General features: G+C 31.9%; 1 protein-coding gene across 1 annotated transcript in view; it reads left to right on the forward strand.

The window, feature by feature from the left end:
* The window catches only part of LOC129225558 (sentrin-specific protease-like), a 56,540-nt gene extending 36,187 nt beyond the window's left edge, over positions 1-20,353 (forward strand). Inside the window, exons 10-13 of the mRNA XM_054860003.1 lie at positions 4,674-4,753; positions 4,833-4,905; positions 12,131-12,226; positions 17,537-20,353. Coding sequence (XP_054715978.1) covers positions 4,674-4,753; positions 4,833-4,905; positions 12,131-12,226; positions 17,537-17,599 — 312 coding nt within the window. The 3' untranslated portion in view covers positions 17,600-20,353. The remainder of the gene's footprint in view (positions 1-4,673; positions 4,754-4,832; positions 4,906-12,130; positions 12,227-17,536) is intronic.
* Positions 20,354-21,359: the final 1,006 nt, after the last annotated feature.

Consider the following 21,359-nt stretch of genomic DNA (forward strand, 5'->3'; position numbering starts at 1 on the left):
GCAAAGGAAATAATAACAGTCTTCTGTTTGACGGACTATATGGCTCCGAATCCACACCTGCTCGGACAGCTGCATTGTCACGTAATAATAAAAAATAATATTAGTGAGAGTTTTATTCTTCATATTTTAAATGCAGTTCAATAATTCGCTAGCTTTGTTTTCGGGCGAAACGAAATTCTGTTTGACATATACCAACTGTTCATAAATGTTAAAAAATGTCTACAAGATTTCTTACTGTAGAACAAGCTGTGGCTTATTTAGAGACATTGTCAGATTCGGATTTGTCAGATGTAGATATATGCCAATTACCCCCTGATGAACTAGGCAATATCACTGAGGAAGAATGGATGTTGACAGAGATGAAATCCTACAATTTTTTGGTTTGTTGCTATTGAGTGGGTACCATTCTGTTCCTTCTGAAGATATGTATTGGAGCAGTGCAGAACATACATCTGTGCCAATTGTACTAACAGTTATGCCTCAAAATCGTTTTCGAAAAATAAAAAACAACTTTCATTTGATGGACAACCATGAATTAAAACAAAATGACAAACTAAGAAAAGTTTCCTTATTTACGAAGAATTGTGTAAAAAGCCTCAACAATTTGGTGTATTTCATGAAAAATTAAGCATAGATGAATCTATGGTTCCCTGTTACGGTCGGCATTCATGTAAAATGTTTATTAGATGAAAACCAATAAGATTCGGCTTCAAAATTTGGATGCTGTGCTCTTCAAGTGGATACCCACATTCCATGGAGATTTATTCAGGCAAAAAAGAAGGATCCCCTGATGTGCAATTTGGATCCAGAGTTGTAAATGATCTATTATCGGTTTTGACTGACACGTCTAAGCATGAAGTATACTTTGATAACTTTTTTACATCATATGACTAAATTTCTCAGCTATCAAAAAAAAAAAAAAAAGTACGAGGAACAATTCGTGAAAACCGAACTGGCCATTGTCCACGGAAATCCAAAAAAGCCCTTTCTAAAGAAGATCGCGGAAATTTTAACTATCGATCTGATGGATCAGTGTACATGTGCAGCTGGAGAGACAATGCAGTGGTTACAGTAGCATCTAATTGTTATACACATGAGCCACTTGCATCAGTAAAATGTTACTCAAATGCGCAGAAATGCAAGATAGATGTGCCACAAACTAATCTTATCAAGAGAAACAATGAAGGAATGGGGGGTGTGGACGTCTTTGATAAACTTTTAGGGAACTACAGACCTCATTTGAGGAGTAAAAAGTGGTGGGGGAATCTTTTTTGTAATGCGCTGAATATTTCAGTTGTAGCTAGTTGGTTACTTCATTGTGATTTACACGAAGTCAAGATGAAGCATTTAGAGTTCCGAAGAGAAATAACAACTCACCTCCTAAGAAGAAAAGTACGAGTGGAAAGTCCTCTAGGGCCTCGTTGTCATTTACATAAACGGTCAAGAATGTCTGACGGACATTATATTGTATCTGCATCCCAAGGACGTTGCGCGGTGTGCAAAAAAATACGACTAAGAAATGTTTCCATTGCGACAAACGACTTCACCAGCAATGCTTCCTTTTATATAATGGGCATTAGATATTTCAGTATTGGATTTTCTGAATTCTGATATGTACACAAATGCAATTTAAAATATTATTTTTTCCGCAATAAAGTATGCTAAGATAAAAACCGCATTCAAAACCTCTTAGTTTAAAAAAATTCGCTGAAAAAAAGAAAAACTTCATGCAAAACGCCAATGTTCCAAAAATGGAACACACTGAAAATCATAGTAAAAAATTTTTTTCTGGAAATTTTATTTTATTTCTGTATTTACTAGACACAAATAGACATAATTTCAAAAAATTACTCAAATTTGATCATCCATTAATAGTTCGGCGGTTAAACGGTTAAAGAAAAGGATGATGAAATTTAAAGAAAAAACAAATTTTATTTTCGTCCAGATAAATTACAACAGGGTAGTTCTGTAAACAAAAGATCAGTGCAGTGGAAGCTCTTTATCTTTGGTGGAAAGAACAAAATAGGCAATATATGAAGTTTAAAAAGTTTTCGTTCAAAATATCGGACCGCTAATCGGTCGGAGTTGACTTCGCTCACTGATCGGCTGGATTACAGTAACATGGTGGCTTGGCGACTTTGGCTATAAAAATAGAGTTGCGTGATCATTTGTTTACATTTTAAAGCTACTGTTAATGTAATATATTGTATTTTTTTTATTTGGCAAAATATTTCAAATTGCAAAGAATTGTTTTTCGTAGAGTTTTTAGTCATTTTAGTTGAATAATGTGTTTATTTTACATTGGGGGGGGGGGATGAGTGAATTTCGCTTATTCAGAGAACAGTTTTCAATTTTGTCATTTTTCTAAACGATATTCTTTCGATCGATTTATTCTTTTCATATGGAGATGTTGCACGGGATTTCCCGTTTATTCTAGATGGGTAGTTAGATTTTTATACTTAATATCTGAGGACGCTTTTTATGGCTGAAGGAACAAACCATCAAGTACGGGGGAAAAAATAGTTAATAAAACAACAGCTCATTAGGCATTAGATAAATCAAGTTATAATAAATATACGCATTCTGACACCAAGCAGTTCAAAACATTTTCTTTTTACTTTTTTTTTTCAACAAAATGGTTCAAACACTTGATAGTTCATTGAAAGGTTTTAACTTTTCAATTTACAAAGTTTGAGCAGAACAACGTCTGTCAGGTCCTCTAGTATATGTATATATTACCAGTGCTAGATAACTTTTCTGCAATGTAAGCCTACTTTTATAGACAACTAACAATTTAAAACTCTGTTGATGTAATAGTCCTGGCAATAACTAATTAATAATCAAGTTTTCATCAAAACAGTAATCATATTTTCCTTTTTTAAGGCTATTTTTGTTGAAATATAAATCCATGGCTGCCACACTTCCATCCAGGGGACGGAATTCCGTCTTTCAAAAATTTCGGCCATCGGATGGATTTTTTTTTTAAATTTCAAAACTTTTTTCGTTTTTCATTTGTTTAAAAAAAAATGGTAAACCAACTGTTTTACCCCTCTTTTTGCGGCTGCATTTTGATGTCCCTCCATCGTTGATGCCAGGAAGTGAGGCTTAAAGCTTGCCAAAGCGTTGGGGAAGTAAGTGTCACTCCACTTCTGAGTTTACTCGGATCAGCGGGTGTGAAGTGAAGGGAAGTCTGTGAAAGAATGTTTGTTTTTCTCCGCTGAAACACAAGCTTCATATTTGGCACGATGATTTTCGCTGATGAAACATTGATTTGAACTAAAAGGCAAATTCTATATAAATAAATGTGCTTATCTTTTTTCTTATTGTTTTTTTTTCCCGTGTCCAAAATGATTTTTATAGATGAAACAAATCTTTCACTTTTAAACGAATAAAAGGTCTAAAAGTTATCTTTTAAAAGAAATCTTTCAAAAAATAACCTGTTTTTTTTTTTTTTTTTTTTTTTTCCAAAGAATAATTAAATAAGTTACTCAATCTGTTAATTTCAAGCATTCTTATATTAATCTGGAAAATTTTATTAAAGTTTTTATCACAACGCATCTTATAGCCAAGAATCTCATACCTGATTTTTTTTAATTACTTTTTTTTGTATGAAATATGAATTATTTATGTAACATGAACTATACAATCTGAAGCTTTTTTTCTGCAGTAGCAAATTTAAGTTTTTTTTAAATATATTTTATTATTATTTTCTTTTTTTACTTTTACCACCTAAAAATCTTAGACAATGTGTTATTTTTTTATTTAGGTTTTAATTTTTACTTAATCTTTCAATTTGGTTTTACTATATAGTTACAACATCAAAAATTAGCATTATATATACGTCTAAAACATCAAACTAAGCGCCAACATTTTGGTGTCGCGAAATGAAGCCACGCGCTTTTCACTCCTGGCCAATTTTAAGAATGGCACCCATGTAAATCATAGAACACTAAATATCGATTTTAGAAAAAATATGGATGTTTTAATTAAAACATCAATGTTTTGAAGACCATCGACATAGATGTCACATTGTTAGCTCTGAGTGATGCGTAATGTTTCTTTACCCACTTCTGACTATTTGGCTCTAAATTTGCAGCAATCTCTTAATGAAAATAATAGGTTGTTATGGAAAGTTCCATAACATAATTTTGGATGCATAGCATTGAACATAAAGACTGGCCACATGGATCAGTTTCGCAGCCCACACATGACCCTCAGGCAGTATGTCGGCCACCACTTAGTGGGTCTCGGTTTTAGTTTGCTATGCATTGAAGCAATAATTTTTTTTTTTTTTTTTTGACAAAACAACTAAAATTGTCTTTTTATTTTTTTCCCAAAAGGGATGAAAGAATCTTAAAATAATGCCTTACTTATGAATTTGATAAAGTATTAAGGAAGTAGTGTCAGTTTTTTTTTTTTTTTTTGCAAAAACGCCTTTGATAAATAATATATGCAATTACATATAAATTGAAGTTCTAAGTTTTTTTTTTTTTTTTGCAAAATAAAAAAAAGGACTAAAACTTGCCCAACCGAAAAAAAATTAACACTGACCTGGGACCAGCTTGTTATAATATGTTTTAGCTAATTAGGTAAGGTATTAAGCTTTTTTGGTTAAGTTTTACAAGTAAAATAGAACAACACATAATGTAATTGTCCTGTCTATGTTGATTTAGGTAATATATCCTGCAAAGAAAAAAATAGAGTATTATGACTCAATGAGTTCCGGTGAATTGTCATGCTTCACAGTTCTCAGGTAATGTAATTACTGTGCTTCTTTTTTTTCATGTTTACCTAAGAGTTATAAGTAATGTCAACTATCTTTTCTTCTACAGTGACTATATTGTTAGTGAATTGAAAGACAAGAAGGGACTGATTGAAACTTCAGAGTATCATCTTGAAAAAATGGTATGCATTTGTTAAATTATTTTTTATTATATTTATCCTTATTTCTAAGCAGGATTGGAGAGCTTACCAAGGGTTTAAAAAACCATGGAAGAAACTGCGGTTTTTCCACCCCGCAAAAATAGGTTTTTGCCAGTCTTTTCCAAAGGACAAAAATAGAATTTCAACTTACAACTAACACACACAATTTCTCATGTTTTTTTCCTCCGCAAATTAAAAAAAATATGAAATATATTTCATAAAATTTTAATTTTAGTTTATTTGTTTTCTAGAGTAAAATAAATGTAATATATATTTTACTTCAAAAATTAAATATTTTGGAAATTTTTATTTTTAAACATAGAAATATTTACAGTTTGTATTAAACACAGGAAAATAATTGTTAGCTTATTGAAAAACCTGGAACTGATACAATGTATGAACCCTGAAATGTTCCATTGCAAACATAATCTACAAGTTATTCCATTTTCCCCTACAAGCAAAAGATGTGACATAGGCTTTTTGTTTTCTAAATGGCACCTTATTTTAGATGTAGTTATTTAAAAATTCATTACATCCTCTCCCCATTTTTTCTTTTCTTTATTTGGCTGCTGCTTCAAAGTATGCAATATTTGGATTTGTAGTGTGTTTGCCTAACTATACATTTGGTGTTTCATTGTAGTTTTGGTATTTCATACTTTGAAATTTCCAATGCTGATGAGATCAATCTCAAAGCAGCCTCTCTTCTTTTTTTTTTTTTTGGTTTAGTTTTTTTTTATTCTTAGCCCCCCCCCCTTCTTTTTTTTTTTTTTTTTGTTGTTGTTGTTGTTACTTACCATTAAATATATATATAGAGAGAAATAGATACATTCTGAGGCTCTCTCCAGAAAAACTTTTGCAACTGAAGTCTTAAAACTTTTAGGCTGTCTCTTGCCTTGGCCGAAATCAGGAGCCTTAAAGACTCAACTCTTGGCCATCTTTCATAAGTATAGAGGAGGATTTCGGGGCTTTCCCCTCCTCTGACAAATTTTGAAGCTGCACTAAAACTTCTCAGCTGTCTTTAGGTTTAAGCTATCTTTCTATAACTTACAGGAAAGGGTATTTGGAGGTGGTCTCACAAAATTTTTTCCAATTTGAACTTGGAAAATTTTGGATGGTCTTTGGTAGTGTAAAAATAGGGCAGGTCAGGGGTAGAAGTAGTCCTATATATCATATATTTCCTATATTTTCAAAAAAAGCATCAAAAGTATCCTATATTTCCTATATTTTTGAAATTGTTCTATATTTCCTATATTCTTATAGTTTGTTATAAAAAATTAGAAAATTACCATTGAAAAGCCTTTTGGTCACTTGATTTGAACTTTCTTTCACGACTTGACAATTCAAGACTGCTTAAAAACAAAATGCTTGAATATAATTTTTTTTTTTTTTTTTTTTTTTTTTTTTAATCGCTGCTAGGGCATTCCAAGGTATTTTTGACATTTATGTAGAGTCCGTAACGTGACGTTTCTTGCCATAACTTTTTAATTTATTGTTTGATTAGCATATTATTTTATTTTGATCTTTTCCTACCAACACACCAGCTCAAATTAAAATAATTTGCAAATCAAATGGTTAATTAAAAAGTTATGGCAAAAAAGGTCACGTTACGGACTCTACATAAATGTCAAAAATACCTTGGAATGCCCCTGCTAGCACCTGTCTTTTTAAATTTTGTAGAGTATTTTTGACAAAATTTTCAATTTGTTTTAAGAGAAAGCTTCAATGATCTATTATTTTATGACAAGCTCTCCAAACTATTGATGAAGCACTTTGCCAATGAATTTTCACTAACAACAAAATGTGGAAAGATTCCGGCGCTATTAATGTTTAAAAAAAAAGGTCTATTTCAAATATTTAAATGTAGGTAATTATGCAAATAAATAAATAAATAAATAAATCAACCCTGCCTAGATTCAAAATTTGAACTTCTTGGTAAAATCAGAATTTTACATTATTTGAACACTATATTTTTAGCAGAATTGGTTATTGAAATAAAGGCTTTTCAGAAAATTGAAAAAAAAAAATAATAAAATTTTTACAGGATCCTTCCATTGATACATCACCATCTTGTTAAAAATTTTGAAGAATGGGGATTGGATGTTACTTGGATGTAAATTAATTCATTTTGGAAAAATACTTCATAATGATAAAAATTGATTAGCTTTCTAGATGGGAATACTTAGGTTTTTTAATTGTGAAAGTCTTAAGCATCTTTCATAAAATGTAGCATCAGTTGAAAGAGGTTTTTCTCACAAACAAAAGGATACTGACATAAGAAAGATCATCTTAAAGCATTGACTCTATAATAAGAATTTTAAGATTAATTAAGGTACTGAAATTGGAAAACCAATAAATTATGCATGCATTACCAAGGAAAGAGTTCTGTTTTATCATGATTTATGATAGTATTAAACACAAAATTCATAAAGAAATGGGAAATTCTTGTAGAGATGCATAACAATCAGAGGCAAAAGAAAAGGTTCATGTACCTTCCAAGAAAAAAAATAGTGAAACTTAGGGAAAAAATTGATTTTGCAGTCTGATTAATGTAGGCCGTCAAGGCATAGAAAATGGCCTTAAACGTAAATACATATATATGTATAAACTTTTTTTTTTCTCCGAAGCTATTCATTCAAGAACTGCATACTCATTCTAAGTAAAAGTTATAACTTTTATTTGGATTTTCTAACTGTATGCAATACGATTAATTGAAGTCATTGATTATAATTTATACAAGAATATCTAGATTATATATACTATGTATTTTTTATTTTTTCATATCAGTATTATTCATAAAACGTGTCCTATATTTGTCCTATATTTCTGGTGGAAAATGTCCTATGTATTAAAAGTTGACCACTTCTACCCCTGGCGAGTGCTCTCTTCAGATAAAAATCTGAAACTGAACCTACAAAAACGTAAATTTAAGCCATCTTCTGGTGAATTTATCAAAAGGGGTTAGGGGGCTCTCTTTCAAAAAATTTTGAAGCTAGTATATTTAGAACTCTGCATCAAGCTATCTTTGGTGATTCAAGGGTGAGGAAAGTTTTGGGCTCTCGTCCGAAAAATTTGAAGTCCTAAAACTTTTAGGTTGTGTCTTTGGTGATGTAAATATAGGAGGACTTAGAAGAAATTCTGAAACTGGAGTCTTAAAAACGCAAATTTAGACCTTTGGTAAATGTAGAGGTAGGCGTTTCGTGATTCTTTTCCAGCCTCCGGTAATGTTTCAGAATTGTTGATTTATCGGCTCAATTTTAAGCTGCTGTCTTTTGTTGTTAAATTAGGGGTTGGTGAGATTCTCCCCGAAAAAGTTCCAAAACTGACCTATATGTAAAGAACACTACTTTAGGAAATTTTTAAGTGACTTATAGGGGGAGAATTAGGAGCCACTCTTCCAATAATAGTTTTAGTATTGAAGGTTTTAAAATTTTAGGCTGTGTTTAGTGGGATAAAAGTAAGCCTCTCCTTTGAAAGTTTTTGAAACTGGAGTGGTAAAAATGCAAATTTAGACAATTTTTTGTGAAGTTTGGAGGGCTCTCCCTCAAAAATTGTTCGTAGCTGAAGTTTTAAGAACACTAATTTAGGCCATCTTTAGATGATTTAAGGCTAAGGGGATTCAGGCGCTATTCTGTAATTTTTTTGAAATTCAAATCTTGAAAGCCGAACTTAAAACTATCTTTTGTGAAGTTCAAGGAAGGGAAACAGTGGGAGATTTTCTTCAAAAGTTTTTAAAAACTGAAGTCTAAAAAACAAGCTCTCTTTGTAGATGTAGGGAGAGTAGTAAACTAATTTTAAATGGAAAAAACATTCGTTTTGTTAATGTAGTTTTTGCATTCTTATTAAATAATGTTTCCTAACAAATCAGCAGTCTCAATGCATTTTGTGTTATTTTTGTTCATTTTGCATAGAAAAAGTTAGTGCCTGAAATAGTATTATTGGCTAGATGCATTCAAGTAACAAGGAGGAGTAGAAATATAACCTTATGAAAATGAAAAATTGGCTATAAGAGAAATCTGACCAATTTAGTTGGACAGAGAGAAATCAGGGAACATGATTTTGTTCCTCCTGTGGTTACCTTGTGTATATCAGGGGCTAAAATTCAATTACTTCAGTATGCCAATATTGTAAAAGTTTGTGCTTGGAGTGCTGTGCTTATCTCAAAATTTATACTAATTGTTAACAAGCAATTCTTATATAAGATAATGCAACTTCTCTGGGCAGAAATTTCCTGTCCGGACTATTTTCAAGGAACGGATTTGAGAAAGTTCTGTATATGTGTCATCCTGCCCTGAATTTTAGCCCTTGAATCAATGATTCGAGATAGTGATTTATTAACTTCTGTGTAAATATTTAATCATACTAAAAACTAAACTATTAAAATAAGTACTATTAAATTAGTTCTCCTTCTCGTGGTCATCCATTTAAGAATTTTTTTGGAAAAAATTAAGAATTGAGCTTTTTTTTTTTTCTTACATCAACTATTTTTAGTCTGACTATGTTAAAAGTGTTATTTTTCTTCGGAAAAATGCTTAAAAACTAAGGCATATTTGTATGATACATATATATAGATTTAATAATAAATAAGTTGATGAGTAAACTGATATTTTGAGGTCCTTAATTTATTTTTAAAAGGTCCTTAAAAAGTCCTTACTTTTTGTTTTGGTAGAGGAGTGGGAACCCTGTTTAAGCTCCAATATATGCAATACAGAGTAACATTGGGCAATTGTACCACATGTTAAACTGTAAACAATAAACAAGAACTTTAACCTAAAATTAAATGCAGAGGGTTTCGCCTCGATTAATTTGGAAAAACAAGTTCCGATAATTAGCCTTCCACAGGACGGTACCTACCAATAACTCAAATCATCTTACTTTGAGATCCGAAGAGAACAAACCCAATGCAGTATTCAGCTAATCGATATTCGATCCAATTATAAACATTAAAGTCAAAATAATTTAAAGCAAATCTGTGTCCGAAAAAATCAGTCCAAATTCCATGCAAATTTTAACCCAAGTGCAAAACAAAAATTCCATATCAACGATCCAATCAAATGGTTTGTCTCTCGTATCATACATTTACTGTCTGTTTTCCTAAACCGAGACCTAGCGCCAATTTGCGCATGCATCAGGTCTGCTCTGATTTTATCAAAATAGGTTGAGAAATCCGGAAGTAAAAGATGCAAAATAATATGTTCAGCAGTTCTTCTAAAGTAGCTTCGAAAAAGAGATGGCAAGTGCGAATGGAAACTGCCCATCCTCAACCTATCGCCTCTTTTTAAAATGGAATCTATCTTGAGTTCTAGTCTTTGCTTTCATGAACGGACAGTACACAGTTAAATGGTTTCAAGAGAAGCAAAATGTTCATCGAAGGCTATACTGGAGCAAATGTTTTTAACCAGATTTTTAAGGAAGTTATTATTGAGAAGTTTATTTTTGAGTACAGAAATTTCTTGATTAAAAGCGGAAATAGTATTACAAATTCTTTTTATTCTGATAGCTTGTGAAACAATGATACCAATAAAAATCTTTTTACATAAGCAGGATGAAAAACCTTGTAGGCTGTTAACTTTGAAATTAAATTGATGCCTTTTGTCATAGAGCGTAGTGTAACAATTTGAATTAATTTGTGTGTTAATGAATTATGATAAAACTTTTATTTGCGTGTATACTTTATATATTTACTTGGCTTTTTAGTTTTGCTGTGTTGTGCATCTATGGACTTTTGGTGCGGTCTTTTTAATATTATTCACTTATATTATAATTATTATATATAGAGAGAGAACATATTATAGAGGAAAAGTTTTAAAAAATAAAAGAACCACAAGCCCAAAGATGCGCAAAGCAGCCAAACAAATAAGCTAGGTAAATATTATATGAGCACAAATAATATAAAATAACGAGCAGACAAGGTTGCATAACAAATAGCTAAATTAAGATGAAACCAGTACTCTTTAGCAGTTCAAGTAGGAAAAATTAGCTTTAAATAAATGTGCTTGCAACAGTACAGAGTTTTTGTATTTTCCTACTATATCTCCCCATGTTGACTTAATCCAAAAACATTGTCAAGTATGAGTTTAAACTGTGATATTATTTTTAAGTATTGCTTCATATTGAAATAAGTGTACTAGTGCTAATATGTCTGCCATCCTACTGCCAGTTCCTTCCTATATTAGCATGTATGCATGTACTACATTAAATAAGAATTATTCTGTATCAGGGTTGGCCGGATTGGACCCAATGGGTTTTTTTGAAAAATCTTGAGTAAGTCCTGGCCTGTCTGATTTTCTCAATATTTGTAGATTGTACAGAGGAAACTACTTTAACTTAAAGGTTTTCATGTGAATTATTTTTTGCAAACCAACACTTGACAAATTTCGAATTAACACACACAAGGTATATTTTTTAGAAATTAACAGGTTTTTCAAATGGTCACACAGAAAACAGAATAGAATGTACAGTATTTTCATTATCTTACGAAAAAGTTTAATATTTCTTACTCTGTACACAGAAAAAGAAAAACAGGCAACATAAAATTCAAATATCTTGATTAAGCTGCAATTCAGGAAAAAGAAATTTTGACTACTTGAGGTTCTACACTAGTTTTGCATAACAAAATGAAATACAATAAAGTAAAATGTAAAAACAAAATGGTAATTGAAAACGAACGATAGACTCGAGAGTCGAGAAGTAACTTTGCCTTAACTGTTGGTAATCATGGAAACTAAAAAATCAGAAACTTCACCATTCTTGAGTTTTGTCATCTTTTATTCTTTTCTTTAGAAAACGCTGAATTTTAACTAGTTTTCCAGCTTTTTTACCCCAAGACAATTTTTGCGCTTTGTCCATTTACTTACGCTACAATATGCTACAAGTACCCCACATTTTCCCTAAAAAAAGATTTAAAAATCCACATTTCTTTTAAAAAACCCAACTTTAGTTGGGTTTTATTTAAAAAAAACCAAAAAATCCTGGGTTCATGGGCTTTATTAAAAAAACCCGGGTTTTTGCCAACCCTGTTCTGTATTAAAGACAATGATCTCTTTCTGAAAAATGTTTGTGTTTGAAGCGTGAAAAATGTAAATAAATGTAGTATTGCTTATTTTAGATTGTGCATGATTCAATAAATATTCCTAAACAAAATGTTTTTTTCTCTTTGTACTTTAACAACAGTTTATTTTAAAATTTTAATTTTGTTTTTTAAATCTAGAATGCACCTATCCAAATGAATGGAAGTGATTGCGGTATGTTTACCCTCAAATACGCTGAGTACATAACAAGAAATGCAAGCATGAATTTTGATCAAGTATGTATGAATTGTGTTTAATATATTCTTAAATGAAAAGGAAACAAGGTACTTCAATTAGTGATAGCAATACTGAACCAAAATGCAGTTCCATATTTAGTAATTTTTCAAGCCTGATATTGGTATTTGAAGCTTTTAAACTATTTTTGATCACATTTGGTAGTTATTATTACAACCATATGCAAATTTATTTCCTTGCATAAAGTACCAGAAGCATGGCTTGACTATGATTTTGGAAGACACTGGCACAAAATTTATTTGGTGCCCATCCCCCACCCCCCTTCACACACACACACACACACACTTATTCTATATAGCGAAACAACAAAATATTTTGATATTCGCGTTTCAACACAGACATGCTGAATTTGGCAGTACATTATTTTACAATTATATTCATTATGAAAAATAGGAGTGTTATATGGGGGGGGGCTTCCTTTTTTGAATTTGGTGCTCAAAAAATTGGAGCATCGTAGAGTTGTGAGGAGAGGTTCAACGGAAAGATCTGAATGGGAAGTATTGTTACATCATGCTTTCAATTGCCATCCTGCTTTGGTCGAGACAGCATCGCGTACTGTGGAAGCGTATTTTTCTAACACCCGCTCATTCAGAATGGGGACTTAAACTGGCCTGCACGCTGGCCTGATTTAGTTTATTTCCTGTGGGGTTATCTGAAGTCGCGTATTTATGAAGATTGTCTACAAACCCTGGAGGACCTGAAGAACCGCATCCAAGCCGAAACAGCCAATATGCTGGTCAACGTGCTCCAAAGAGTTGACCAAAACTTCCGATTTCCACTGGATCAGTTTATTTGACAATGGAAGGCAACACTTACAGGATATTGTTTTCAAAACAGTGTACAGCATAATCTCCCATTATAGTACAGTCAATGAACACATTGTAGCGTGCATGGAATCTGTGATAATTTTTGACTTCAGAATATTGTTAGGGATAGTTAGTAAGTAAACATACTAAAAGTCCGCGCCCCTGGAGGGTGAGCTAAAGGTGGGAGGGAGGGGGAAGAAAATTTTGGGTTTTTTGAGAAGATACCGGAAACGGTGGAAAAAATGCGTTTAAAATAAAAATTGAATCTAAATAAACTTCCTATGAAACTTTCTACACATATTTGTCAAATTTCCAGTAATTTTCCGGATATATGTTATGAAAAATCGGTGATTTTCGGAAAAATTCTCTCTTTTTGTCAAACATTTGATACTAATGCCTCCCAGATCAGTGTTCATAAAAATTGTGAATAACAAAGTTGTAGAGCCTAAAATTTCCTTCAATTTGATATGCTATTTTGTTATATTTTATTCAACCAATCAAAAGTTACAGAATTTCAAACATGCACTTTCATGGCAAAAAATAAAACGCTTGCCATTCAAAAATTTCAAACTGACTCGAAAGGATCACGCACTTCCTCTTTCCTCAGTGAATTTGACAATCCTGATGGACAGTAAAGAAGTATTTGTTGATTACTACAAGACAAATGATATTTAGGAGGGGGTGTCATGCAATTGTGACAAGGGGAAAGGAAAGAGTAAGAAGTGTGACATCAAACTTTTTTTTAATATGAATATGTTTATGAAAAGTAGCTTGTAAAACAAACTTTGTGACAATGGAAGGGGGGGGGTAAAAATTTTGAAAAAAAGTGTGTCATTATTAGGACAGCCCTTTACCAAGAAATCTGACGAATATTTGCAAATTATATATATGCAGTATGAATTGGTGGACTGAGAACATGCAGAAAGTCAGCACTATATATACTGTTTAAAGAAATTGATAACGACATTGATTTAATTTAAATTGAAATTGTTGTTACTGTGGATATCTATTCTAAAAAACTGTTAGGCAAAGCGAGACTGTATAAACCATGTGGACATCAAAGTCAGTTAGAAAATTGAAACAACAGTCAAACAAGAAGGTTCCTGTCCAACTTTCATAATAACAGTCAACTGGCAAATCCGCTAATGATGAAGCTGTTGAAAAACGAGACAAATACGCTCCAAACTTTAGGTGATGTTGATATTGTGAAGACGGCTATCATCGGATGGCAAAATTCTTCGGTAGCTATCATTTGAGAGGAAGACCTACTGGTTTTTCTCTTGATATCCAAATAACCAACTGACCACTACATTCTGCTGTAAAAATGTACCAGAAATCTAAAATCATACAACATATATCTCTAAGGTATATATCAACAGTTCTTCTTCCCCTGAATCCATTGAGGCTGCAGGGACCAAACTCTCATGGTATGGTGCTCTAGCTACAGAAAATCCCTCAGCGAGCTTCGTTACAGGTCATTCATTTATCGAAGTAGCTGCAGACATCAAGACTGATCTCTAACTCTGCCATACCACCAGGAACACCTGTAGTTAGGAACTTAATGGTGAAGTACTGGATTGGGGTTGGGGGTTTGGGAAAGAAGGAATGACCAACTCGTGCTGGAACTCTCAGAATCAGATATTGCACCTGACGGAATCTTGAAGATAATTTTGACCAAATGCTTTACTGCAAGTGACTGGAAGGTCACTTGTAGAAAATCATCGTTAAAGTAATCTGTCGCAAGCTTGCACGGTAAGGGCAGTTGTAGCAACAGAATCAAAATATTTATCCAGGACGAAGGGGACGACAATGACATCAATAAATTACCAATTTCTTAGAACAACTTTTCCACTGCCCTTCTGCCTCAGAATAAAACCAAGATGTACCTTAAAGATGATATTTTTATTTTCTAACTACTGTCAATCCATATTCCATATAAACACATTTTTAAAATATGATTAGTAATAATGTAATAAAAATTAAAATTACAAAAATTTGCTGCCAGTCGGCTACATTTATCTTATTTCTATTATTAAAATTTTCATTATCATGCCATAGCGTCACATATTCATTTCAGTAAGAATAATGAAATTGAGTACATGCTAGAACTTCATAGTTTTTGATTTTTTGTCACCTGGGTCTCAAGGTGATACGGGCATAGGCTTCGTAATTCTTCTTTATCAGGTTTGAATCTGCAGTTCAAGTGTTCAGCCGGTGAATTTTCAAAATACAGAAAATTGTCAGGATCTTTGTCACATGATTGCTGCACAAGATCCCTTGAGCACCTGCTTGGCACATACACTCGGAGACAGTAAGAACAAGATAATTCTTTTTTTCGCGAAAAGTATTGGTTTTTAAGAATGCATACCTAAAAAAACACTGGAAATGCGATATATATGCAGGAAACCAACTTCACAATAAATTTAGTTAACTTTCACTTTTGTTCGGAAACACATTTTTCCTACTGTTTCCGAGATATAATTGAAAACCACAAAATTTGGCTCCCCCTTCTCACTTTTAAATTCCTTCCCCCCCCCCCCCTAGGGTCGGGGACTTTCAATATGTTTACTTATTAATTACTTGTAATAAATTTCTTACTGAGGAAGTGCTGGCTTTCTGCACTTCCGCAATTCACTTTCGTTTAACAATGCATTGGGTATGAAGCTAATTCAAACTGCATATATGTAGTTCTGCAAATCTCCGTCCAATTTCTTGGTAAGGGGCTGTCTTTAAATGGTGTTACAAATTTTTTTTCAACATATTTGACCCCCTTCCCCTTTGTCACAAAGTTTGTTTTGCAAGCTACTTTTTATATACATATTCATATTAAAAAATACTTGATGTCACTTCTTACACTTTCTTTCCGCCTTGTCACGAAGTCACAATTTCATCGGCGCAACTCTAGAATCATTCAGTTCTAAACTATTTAATAACTTCCACTTTAAGCAGGAAAAAACAGAGAATAAGAAAAACCTTCACTTTGTGAGCGACTTTAGCTTGCCCAAATGACAGGAAATATTATGGGGGGAAATTGTTTCGAAGAAGAACCACCATAAGAAAGAGTTATTGTTATAATAGTTTTTAATGCCTCCACTAATTAAAATCACACAGCTATGCATTGGCGGATACAGACTACTATTTTAGGGGGTTCATGTTAAAGAATGCCCCCCCCCCCCATGAGCAAACTTACAACTTAGGGCGCGCTGAAGTGTTAATAAAAAGCACCTAACTGACCGAGGATAAGGAATAAACATTTCAAGTTAATTTCACAAGCGATGAAAAGAAGTAGTATTTCAAATATTTATTTCCTGAAATATTTAAAGAATAGATAAGACAACTGAAATCATTTATATTTTATCCATAAAATTTTTGAACATAGTGGGGACAGATACTGTTGTCAGCTGTTTACGGGAGGATCATGACCCCCGTGACCCTCCCCTTGTATCTGCCACTGCAGCTATGCCACATACATGTAGCCAAGAAAATTACGAGTGCACAGGGGGGGAGAAGGGACACCTGTTGTCTCGAGCCTGAAGGGGGCCCAATATGTTTAAATCTTGGGGTGAAATATAGGGGTAAACAATATGGAGGGGGACCCGGAAAAGTAATTTGTGGCAGGCCCCAAAACTTCTGTGCACACTCCCTGCAAGTATATCGATACTTGGTTTGATGCTCACTTTTCTGTCGTTCACCGTAGTAGCGATGGCATAGATAGTCACTTTCAACAACTTACATATATAAAGATAATAGTAGCTGAGTATGTTACATTTTGCTTTAATTTATTTTTTTCGAAACACGTGCTTATCACAGATAGTTGTAATTTTATTGTCTAAAAACACTTACACAGGCAATTTTTGTAAATTTTTTTCTTTTTCCTGAAAAAAATTCTTTGCTGTGAGTTTTGGAAAACTATAAGTAGGGATCAAGTTTTCATGACCTATGCAAGGTATTTGCTACTTTTAGGGTTATGAATATGAAAATTCTAAAAGTAGCAGGCATACCTTGTATTTAAGATTTTAAGTCATGAAAAAAATTAACTTGTTAAGGAAGTAATTTGTAATAGTAAATACAAATTGCTATCCAGTAATGGCAGCTCCTAAAGGTCGTCTGAAAGTATCTGCAGTTTGACTTTGTTACAAAGTGTAACGTGTAAAGCTTGAGACCACGGAGAGATGACAGATGACCTTGAAGCAGAAACATCTTTTATAATACATATAATCAGCCAGAAAGTACCGAGTAGTTAGAGATGCGTTTTCGCTGTTATCTATTTTTTCAAAATAATAATGAACAACCTATTACAAATGTTTACACTCAAGGTCATCCACCATTTCTCCATAGCTTTAAATTCTTATCCAGAAATCTGCTTTAATTTTTTATCAATTATTTTCTTCTTTGACATTTTAGTATTCGTCAACTTTTTCTATATGAACGTCTAAAAAAATTAATAATTTGATTTTTTTCATGTTTTATTTTCTCTTTTTCTAGGCCAACATCCCTTACTTCAGGCGGAGAATGATTTATGAACTTTTAACCAATACGTTGCTGTGAAAGAACTTTAAATCTGTATATTCTGTAAATTACCAAAATAAGTGTACATATGTAAAATGAAACTGACAAGTATAATTTTGCAGTCTAAACGTTAAAAAAAATCTGCATTTTCTTTTTTCCCTGTGCTAATGAAGTAAAACTGACTCTTATGCTGCCTATAAGAGCTTTAAGTTGATTTAAGATACTTGTGTATGCCATTTCAGTTGTAAAAGTAATCAAGAAATATTCAGTTAAAATCAACATTCTGATCTCTTTATGTCAAAATAAATTCACCTTTGAAGAAAAAAAATATATACTTCTCGTATTTTTTTATACACATTTACTTTGCAAATTAAAAAGTGCATGAGGAAATTTATGCATTAGTAAGTGTTAGTAAATGCCGAACATAAATTAAAAGTTCAAGAGGAGTTTAGTGTCAAGGGGGGAAAAAATATACATTGAATTTAGATTTTCATGGAAAAAGTAAGTAAGAGAAGTATATCCTGGTCTTCAAAATCAGTTCAGCTTTCTTTCTTCAAAATCTGCAATGTATTTCTCTGGGGAAAAAAATAGTAATTTTTAGTTTATACAAGCAGCAGTCATCTTAATTATTCTACTTTGTTTTATTTTCTCCTTATGAATAAATGTATGTTAAGCAATTGAAATTGGAGCAACTCATTAGGTAGATTCCAAAGAATACTAGATCTCATTTGGATATTAAATCACAATTGTGCCAAAAAAAATTCACTGAATTTTACAGAGAAGGGCATTTGTTAGAGCTTTTAATTCCTTTTGAAAAAAGCTTCAAATGTGAACAAAGCAATAAAATCGCTCTGTTCTTATTTCAAACTATAAAGCACCTAACAATTAGATGTAGGATTTTACTAGACGAGGAATTGCAAAATGTATATATTTTTTATACACTTGCATTTAATAGAGTGTAGAAAATATTTGTTAGACCTTAAGTTTATTACGAAGTTATTTTGACACTTTATGCACCAGTGACCTTTAAACTTGCCCTACTTTGGGGCTGCCATTTTTTGTGCCTAGTTACTGGTGACACAAATAAACTGGCCACATGATACTGATGATCAAAACACTTGCTAATATGTGAATTGCAAATGTTTAACAGAAAAATGCCTCCCCCCCCCCACCAACTATTCTTTTATTTTCAAAGTAATTTATATTTTAAACTGTCTTGAGTTAGTGAATCACTAAAATACAATTTCATGATTCTTGAAATTTTTAAATGTAATTTTCATTAAACTAACAGTATGGAGTCACCCTGTGCTCCATGAAAAGCTAGTAAACAACTAGTAATAAAAATAAACCAAGAGGAAGTAACTCCTAGTTAGTATTCTGGTGATAAAAAAAACTTTTATATTTTTAAAACATTTTTCTTTCCTTAGAGTTGAAATATTGATAAAATAAAAGGATTTTCTGCTAAATAGGCAGAATTTTCTTTTTAAGCAATTACATGTATGAATAAATAATCTTTATATTATTTTTTTCATATCTATATTTGTCTGCTTGTGCACAAGGTTTGTGAAATCTCCAATTTTGAATGGCAGTTTTCAGATTAGTTAGAGCTTTTCGGTTAAAATACTTCTCAAAAAGCCTCTAGTGCAGATTAAAATGACATGACTTTTATAGGAAAATAATTTATATTAGCAACTAAAAAACAACTAAGAATAAATCTTCAAAAATGTTTGATAATGACCTATAAAAGTTTCTCTTCATACTTGCAAAACTAAAGCTCAAGTTTTATTTTAACACAAAAATAAACAGTTTGACTTCTCTACTTTTCTGTAATCTAGACCTCTTTGCTTCTATTACATTGTTTGCCTGAAAATTCAAAGTATACGTGATGCACAAGTATTAGAATCATTTAGGAGCTGATGTAGTTAAGCATAGAATATAAAAACTAAGAAAATTAATGCATATTTGTTTAACAGAAGCTTTTAAAAAAACTTCATGACCTAGAAAGTACTAAGAAGTGATTAAATCCTTTAATAACTAAAGGAATAAAAGTTACCTTTAATTTCCATAATATTCAGACATTAATTTTGAGTTAAAACAGGGTTTGTACGCTCCTTCAAACCTCCTTCATTTAGGAAATTCTTTTGAAGCACCCTTCAATTTCCTTCATTTTGGTTTTAACGCCTTCAAAACTGCTTCTTTCTTAGTTCAATAAAACATAATCTTCTATGACAATAGCTTAAAATATTTCAATTGACAACTTAACTTTATCACAAGGTGATTGTGTAAGGTCAATTTTAATGTAAATTCGTATATTTGTTTCATAAAGATGTGATTTACATATTGATCATAGAAGTCATAAAAGTTAAAGGTGAAAATATTATTAGATAACTGAGACGTTTCCCAAGTGAAGTAAAACATGCTTAAATGGTGCTTGGCTATTTTTTCAAGTTTTATGATTATTGTTTTTCTCTCCATTCACTCAGCAGCAAAAGTCAGGTTGTCTAATTATTTAAATATTTATAAATACATGCATTGATGTACTATATTAAGTGAGTGTGTTAAAAAACAATTGTTTAGTAAATCACAGATATGTATGATATTGTAAAAAAAGTCATCCACAAGTGATGTCATGCCTTGAGGGGGAGACGGGTTCATGAAATTGTGATAAGGGGAAGAGAGAGGGTGACATCACAGTTATTGTAACAATATGTTTAAAAAAAATATGACATTCGACAAGAGGAGGAGTTACGTGAAGTGTGACACTTTGTGATAAGGGGGAAGGCGGTCAAATATGTTGAAAAAAAAGTGAAGCATCATTAAGTGACAGCCCATTAGTACTCCTCCAAAATCTCATTTTACTCTTCCAAAATTCTTTCATTTTATTTCTGAAATTGAGTACGAACCCTGTAAAAGAAATCCCTTTGAAACTTTTCTTAGTAGTTAAAACTATATTCATTTGCTCATGCTATGTCTTTAAATTTATTTGTTTTACTTAGATTCTGTTGACATTTCTTTGACTTGGATTTTTTGGACTTGTTGATTTTTTTTCCCTTTCCAAATCTACAAACCTTGCTCTTAAAAAACACTTTGATAAGGAATATAGCGGGGGGGGGGGGGGAGTGTAAGGCAATGATAATTTTTATATCTGTTCCTTTAAAATAACTGGCAGCATAATTGTGGCAAGAAAAATAGTTTTCTTGTTTGTTTAAAATTCACAGCATAAAAAAATAATTGTATTTCATTTTGTGGAACATCTTGAATATTTTTTATTTATTATATTGTGCTTTTTTTTCTTTTTAAATTTATTTTAAGAATATCTGCAAGAAGCAGTTTTAATTTTTTATTTTTAAAAATTTATTAGTTGCAAATGCACCATGAGGTTTCCATACTTGCAGCTTTGAAGTTATAAAGTCGTAACTTATTTAATATATTTTTATGATGGTTGTAAATATGCATTGTACCATAAACTAGTTTATAAACATCACTTTTCATCAATAAAATATTCATTGTATCATTTGAATGAAAAAATGTTTAAAAAAGATGATGAAACGAAATAAAAGTTTTATAAACAAATTGCTTGCTTGCATATTGTCTGATATTTCATATCAACTATTGAAATTACATACAGTTGCTTCCAAAAGTGTTAGTACACCTACGACTTTCAATGAAATAGGCCCCTATCCATTGGTTAGAATTAGTGATGTAAAATACTCGGGTATTCATTTTTAGGGGTGGATAAAAACCCAAAATGGGTATTTATCCGGGTATTTATTTCAAAAATTTATATTCAACAAATACT

Source organism: Uloborus diversus, chromosome 7 (genome assembly GCF_026930045.1).
Source record: "Uloborus diversus isolate 005 chromosome 7, Udiv.v.3.1, whole genome shotgun sequence".
In the NCBI taxonomy this organism is placed as follows: Eukaryota; Metazoa; Arthropoda; class Arachnida; order Araneae; family Uloboridae; genus Uloborus; species Uloborus diversus.